The 7,500-nt window shown below is 39.4% G+C and overlaps 1 protein-coding gene across 1 annotated transcript in view; it reads right to left on the minus strand.

Annotated features, from left to right (window-relative positions):
• Positions 1-7,080: 7,080 nt before the first annotated feature.
• LOC137993655 (adenylate kinase 8-like) overlaps positions 7,081-7,500 on the minus strand; it is a 29,027-nt gene continuing 28,607 nt past the window's right edge. Inside the window, exons 16-17 of the mRNA XM_068839621.1 lie at positions 7,444-7,500; positions 7,081-7,374 (exon numbers count right to left, since the gene is read on the minus strand). The exon at positions 7,444-7,500 is cut by the window's right edge and continues 1 nt beyond it. Coding sequence (XP_068695722.1) covers positions 7,195-7,374; positions 7,444-7,500 — 237 coding nt within the window. The 3' untranslated portion in view covers positions 7,081-7,194. The remainder of the gene's footprint in view (positions 7,375-7,443) is intronic.

Raw genomic sequence — 7,500 nt, forward strand, 5'->3', positions numbered from 1 at the left:
CCGCCTTACTTGTGTGATTTATGTCCAGATTTTGTTTCTGACAGATCATGTTATAGTCTTCGTTCCGCTAATAATCTCTGCTTACCTTACGTTCGTACTGATAGGCACAAAAACTCGTTTCTCTTTTCATCAATTAAATGGTGGAACAGTCTTCCGTTAGAGATACGTATATCGTCTTCTTTAGACATTTTTAAGCACAATCTTTTAAAGCACTTGCAGTTTCCATCTCGTAATTACCTTTTTTATATTGGGGATCGTTCAGCGTCAATATCTCACACTCGCTCGAGACTTAATTTTAGTGCTTTAAATCACCACCTTTTTCAGAAAAATTGTTGTTTATCACCAGCCTGTCCTCTTTGCGATGCACCTGTTGAAGATCCTAAACATTATTTTCTGTACTGTCCCAGTTTTGCTGCTCTGCGTGAAAACCTGTTTACCTCCGGTGCACAATTACTTGGAAATAGATGGCATTGCGCTTCTGATATGAAAAAAATTAATTGGTTCTTAAGCGGTATTTCTCATGATGATTTTGACACTAATGTCATGCTTTTTCAGTATGTTCAATCATTTATTTCCTTGTCCAACCGTTTCTGTTAATTTCTTTTTTGTTCGATCGTCACGTTGTCTGTTATGCATTGTAAACAGCATAAGCTCTTTAGATGAGCTCTTTTTGCTCTTAGAGCAAATGTTGTAATGTATATTGTTTATTAAAAAGAAACTGAGGCATTCGTTCCTGTTTACAAAGATGAGGACCCTTCAGATATTTGAAAATGACCTGGCTCCAGTTGTTCGAAGGGTGACACTGAATAAATCACTCTCCACTGGAAAATTCAATTGGTTTTGCTAGTGTTTATCCGCTGGATAGCGTTGTCCACCTTTTAAACAACCGAGGCCAGGTGTAGCCTGCTAATGATAACGAATTCTTTTTAGATAAAAAATCAAACACGAATTCAGTCATTATTTCCTAACAAGGTCAGAAAGCAACTGATCGCAACAGAACTCCCAGTTTGTGAGCAATGTATCCACGATTTCGTCACAGTTCTCCTTTGATTGTAAAACTAGGAGTGCTCAGTTGGTCGACGTGGTACAATAAGAATGTACATGCACTCGCAAAGCGTGCAAAATTAGCCCTGGCACTGGTGCTTCTTTTCTTGGCTGATTCCATTAGTTTCTTCATTGAGTTACGCTATATTCTGAATATCGTCTTACTTTTAATGTCTCGACGAGAAGCAAAACAGTATTTTGTGCATTGCGCTTTTCACATTTTGTCGTATTTCTTTATATCGCCAACAGTACAGGATGGGGTTTAGCGATGAATTAAGAAAAATGAGAAAAGTTGTGGTTTGATGATACACGACGACTGCAAAACTACCATGGACCAGCGAGGTTATGCTTACAAAAACGAGAGGAAGATAACAGACAACAAAAACAACGTAAACGATGAAAGTATCTAAAGCGTTTTTCTGTTGTCGTAGAAGGCCCGCTCTCACTGAATAATCACTTATTTGTTGAAGTTCGCAGCGAATTCGGATCTTATGGTGCCTAACAACTTTGTAAATTCTTGCATATGCGCAAGACGTAAAAAGGACTGCAATGCATGCCATAACAATTTTTACTATCTCAGAGTGTTTTGGAAGTGAAATAAATGTGAATGCAGTAGCGATGCTTATCACCCATACTAACACCAAAAGTACCGCAACCCGCCTTGTCGTGACAAGTTCATGATATCGCAAATGGAGGGAAACCGAAAGCAATCTGTCCACAGTGATAGCTGTTACAGTAAGTAACGAAGCACAGGCGAGGAAGAAAGCAAAGAAATTATAAGTAGATAAAATGACCGGACAGAGGAATTCGAAGTTGTTAGTTCCATCTACTTTCATCTTTAAAATAACTGTCGTTATAGCAAAAGTCGAGAATTGCGCGAACAATCCTACCGCCAGATCTGAAAAAGCGAGGCTAATGAATAACATCTTTAAATTTGTTTGAATCGACGAGGCCTTGAACAGAGCTCGGATTACGAGAATATTTCCAAGGACTGCTATGAGGAAGAAGACTAAGTTAAAAGCACAAATTGCGATTGAGAATCCTTTGTGATGATAAACAAGTTGCAGCCTTCTCTCCAAACTGTGCTTACAAAACTCCGAGACGGTCATTTTGATGTATATTCTCAAATCTTCGAAACGACTTTCTGTTTTGAAGAAACCCTGCTATTTCACTGCCATATTCAGTGACAGTTTTTCATTGATTAGCAGTATGAGATTGCTTCCATCAATTCCGGAAAATTTATTCCATATCGAAGGTTGCAGGTGTTAATAATTGTAAAAACCGTGCAAGTTGCTTTCAGCAGTCTTCAAACGTAATTCGAACTTACGATTTTCCTGTTTTTCCGTACCAATATACACTACATGATGTAGTACCATGCACGACTTTTTCGTGGATGTGAAGCAGGTCAGTTTCAGTTCAAGCCTGGCAAACAGAATGGAATCCTTGCCAGAAAAGAGCTGCTTGTTTGTCTGCTTGTCCTATAGTAGTGTCAATGTTTTTCCTTTATCTCCATAAAAGTTTAATAGAGCGTCTCACGTGGCGAGGGCCTTCTTTTCACGGGATTAAATTAAAAGTGACCATGCCGTGATAACGCTGTGTTTGGAAGCACCGACTTGGAATCGATGTAAGGAACCCACACACAGCCCATCCAGGTGAAATGTTTTCAGCTCGAGCTCAATTAATTAAGCACCTGAATATCAAATGCAAATATGAAACCCGTTATCGTTTTTTTTTCGACGATCATTGGGCAAGGTTCACTTGAGAGTACATATATGACGAGGAATCATGCAGACTGGTGGTGTAATCAGCTTCGACTATCTAGGTGGCCGGAAAACAACCTCAGCTAACCTTGGCCGTCTACGTAGTTCATCATGAATAAAATAAAGATATTTATTTGAAGAGCGAGTTATAGACGAAAGATCAATTTCGTCTATAACTCGCACTTGAAATTAACAATTATTCCATGTGCACGCGTTGGCTTTTAGATGGTAAATAGCCAACGAGGCGCGTAGCCTCGCAGTCTCATATGTAGGGTGCGTTCGATTGACCGTATTCCGGAATAGGAATACATGGAATATAAGTTAGAAATCCTTCGTTTTTACGGAGATTCACGTTAAAATGGTCAAACATCGGTTAAAATGCTATTTTAAACATATTTTTATTATCCTTTCTGCTTCGAAACGCGCCAGACATACCGTTTTAATCATCACACCACGTATTCGTATTCTGGAATGGGGTCAATCGAACGCGCCCCCAATAAACGCGAATGGATTTTATTCAATTTTCATTAAATTCTGAACTGTTTTAATTACAGAACGACAGGATGTTGTCTCAGTTTTTACAAAACTACCGATGCAATCAGTTCCACATACTTGTCACTACGGTTTATTGAGCGAGATAATCAGAAAGCCAGATACCCAATATCCGAAATTGAAAGTTTATTCTCAAACTCTTTAATAATTCATAACGTTATTAGCCGATCAGAGTGCCCCATAGACCCTATGCAAAATGGCTTTAAATTATTCTTTTGTTCATATTCAAAATAGTTCAACTAACTTCGTTCGGGATAACAAATTCTTTAGAATTTTTGTCTCAAAAACGAGGTTAGTTGGGCTATTTTGAATATGAACAAAAGAATAATTTAAAGGCAGCCATTTTTGCATAGGGTCTATTTTGGTCAGGTGCATGTATCTTGATACCCAATGAAACTACTGATCAAGACACTTGAATTTAAATGAACCTCTATGCTAATAAACCTTCGGGGAAAAAACCCCTACAGGGCGTCAAGTGGCAAATGACACTCAGAAAATAGGAAGATAGGAAAGACAGTGGTAAAACAATAGAAAAAAACAGGAAGTCTCATTCCAAAATAGTCAGAAAAATAGGAAAAAAATAGGAAGCTTTCTTTGAATTCTAACCTCTTAACAAAGCCAACAACAGCTCCGGTTCCACAACCAAATGCCTTATTTAATTTTTAACAGACAAGATGGCTTGCATCCTTCACAGAAACAAGGGTTAAAACATCTTACCAAGGAAAACTCAGTTTTTCAAATTACATGACGTCCATAGTCGTTTGAAACTGAGGAAGATAAGCAGCAAGAAATTTTTTTGTAAACAGTCATATAACATCATAGTTCACAGTTACCAAATGTCTTTCATTCAATAAAATTGACAAAGACTATTTGTAACCAAAAAAGTCCAATGCTTATTATTTTTTGGCTCTTCTCACAGACTCGTTAGCCTTAGCTTTGCTCTTATTTTGGGCAGTGCTTGTTGTTGACGACATGGCATTGTCCAACAGTTTATGCTGTTTTTCACTACATCGACTCGCTTGCTCTTATCAGTGTCGAGCATCATTGTCGATACACAGACATTCAGGACATTTAATTAACACTTTTTCTTTCTCAGTCTTAACACAGTTCTGGCCGCAAAGTTCTGTACCAACTTATGTATACCAGAAAGTACAGCTACTATTCAAAGCATTTGAATATTCATATCCTGTTGGAATCTGTTGATTATGCGATAATTTACACTTGGTAAGCCGCCGTTTAGATATTCGGATTTTTCGCACCTTCCTATTGGTTGGTAAAGGTTTAAAAGTTATTTCGAAATCAAGAAAGCATCTTTTGCAAGTTACCGCAGGAGGGACGAAATTTTCTGTTGACCAAAACGAGGTGTCGGCCTAGAATGACTATCTCACGTGAGACACATCTCTTATATAGCTCTCCCTGGCAACCCGTCATGCACCTCGACTGGACTATTTCCAGTCACCACTGCTCCAGTGCCGCAGAAATATTTCATTTCCGGCTCATTCGTATACACTCAAACGCCTGAAATTCCATTTCTTGCATGTTGCGTTAACCCTGACGTCATAAGAACATGTGATGTTGGCAGGCGAAAACGACGTGATTCTGACTCGCTCCCCATCCCGCCCTGTTATGTAAATTTATTCAAAAGTTCACCTTTTGAGGGCCCACAGACGGATTTTTCGCGCGTTGCTAAGGAAGTGAAATGTTACTTCCGGTAACTGACGTCACCATATTATGAGCTGACAAGAAAACTCACTCACAAGAAAAAGTCACCGCACAAACTGTTGTTTCCATCAAGGGTTTTTCCTCGCCCTTCCTCGCGCTCGTTTTCAGATCAATTGCGCATGCGTAAACGAGCTGTCTTCCGGTTTGAGAAAAAAGCTAAATTTCCGGCGGTTTTAAATTGAATTAATTTTTTTTTACGTGGCACGTTTCACCCCCAAATACAGAATATAGCTAAGCATTGATTTTTTAAAATCATCTCTTTTGAAAAAGTATGGGTATTTCAGGATCGTTTATGTCTTTAAAAAGAACATTTTTCAAAATAAAAAGAAAACTATGCTTAGCTGGATGCAAAAACGCATACAAATTATCAAACCATCGATTAAATACCCAAATTGCGTAGCACGGAGACAAATTTAGAGTTTTCTTTTATTGGTCACGTGACCATGGGCGTGGTATGATGACGTCATATTTAGAGTCATTGGCTTACAAAAGTTGGAAACTGACCAAAATAATGCCAAATTCTCTCAAATTACTTAACCATTACATCCCTAGCAACGCACCCCAAAAAATACGTCAGTGGGCCCTTAAACTCACCCAAATGTTGAATATTCATTTCCTTTACAAATTACTGTCATTTGTCTGATAAAACAAAAGATCATCACATTACAGTCATACTTAGAAAAAAGAAAGGTTGAGAAGCCATGTCAAAAAATCGTTTCTCGGTGTTTGGAACCCCTGATGACACACCCGCACTAGTTTTTGACATATTACATAACGTCTGTTTCACTCATCAAGTCCTTTCACAGGAACTTGATGAGCCCAACAAATTAACCTGCTCTCAAAGTAACTAGGCCTAAACTAGATTAATAATTTAGGCCTAAGCTTTTATTTTAAAATGTTTAGCTTTGACGTGAAGTTTGGTAACCGACCATTCGCAGCATTTAATATTGTTTGTTGCCGAGTGATAATACCGCATTATCAAATAGTGTCTCGAATATTTTCCCTGAGCAGTTAGCGGTACAGAGGTCTGGTAGTTAGGTGACGGGCAAATAATTAACATTTCTAGGCTCGAGTCCTATGTCCATACAATTGGGTTATCTTTTAAACAATACATGACAATTTCCCATGATCCATATCAAGCTTTCAGTCCTCCGCGCACCGGTGGCTCAGTTGTTTGAGCACCGAGCTGCCATGCGGGAGGTCGTGAGTTCGACTCCGGCCGGACTCAGGGTCTTAGAATAAATGAGGAGAAAGTGCTGCCTTTGTAATTACACTGGCCGCAAATGGTTAGACTTTCAAGTCTTTTCGGATCGGATAAGGACTAAAACCGTAGGACCCGCCTCAAAAATATATTTCATGTTTGTACGTTCTCCGTGGGACGTTAAAGAACCCATACACTACTCGATAAGAGTAGGGGATGACGTTACCGGTGTCCTTCGTGAGTGTATGGGTGGGTGGGTGTAGTAGGTCCACATCAGGTCCCAGTTGTTCAAACGATGCATAGCGCTATCTCCAGCGGACAAATCACTATCCAGCGGATGAACACTAGCAAACCAATTGAGTTATTCAGTGGTAGTGATCTATCTGGTGGATAGCGCTATCCAACGTTTGAGCAACTAGGGAGAGATGAGTAGCAGCCAATACTTCAACCCGCTCAAACAAATAAATAAATAACAAACCAACAAACAAACAATGGCCTCAGTCTACCGGCAATAAGGCAGGGAGATGTGGGCACCACTTTTATAATACTGGCCCCAGTAGTTCAAATGACGGATAGCACTATCCGCCGGATAAATCCCTATCCAGTGGATTAGTCATAGCAAAACCAATTGAGCAATCCAATGGATTGTGATTTATCCTGTGGATAGCGTTACCCACCTTTTGAATAACTGGGGCCAGGTACTCATCATCTTCAGCGACCTCAAATGGAGTGATTAGTTAATTTGAATGGAGTAAAAGCTGAGTGAACTGCGGAATGCACGAACGAATCCACAATCCACAGTGGGATTCGAACCCGGTGCGCTGGGATGCACATCAAATTTAATCAAAACACATTTATGTACAATGCACTGTTTCAAAAACACCATGAGTGTTATCACAGATAAAACAGTTCATATCAGTTTTTTCGTGGTATGGGATTTACAATGACGCTCTCAATGCATTCGAACACAGTATGAATGTCCTGATCGGCATTAATATGTTGCCCAGTCTCCTCGTAGTATTCCTCAATCTCCTCGATGTAGGCCTGGTACTGAGACATTCTTTCATTCACTGCTGACTCCACATCCTTTGGGCTCTGAAACAGAAATCAAAAATGAACCAGAGATATCGATATCTACAATATACAGTCAATCATAAAACCCACCGTTTGTAACCTCTGTTTCACTTCCGTTGTTCGTGGAGGGTTGTAAATAAGATGGTA

This window comes from Montipora foliosa, chromosome 2 (assembly GCF_036669935.1).
Source record: "Montipora foliosa isolate CH-2021 chromosome 2, ASM3666993v2, whole genome shotgun sequence".
NCBI classification, from domain to species: Eukaryota; Metazoa; Cnidaria; class Anthozoa; order Scleractinia; family Acroporidae; genus Montipora; species Montipora foliosa.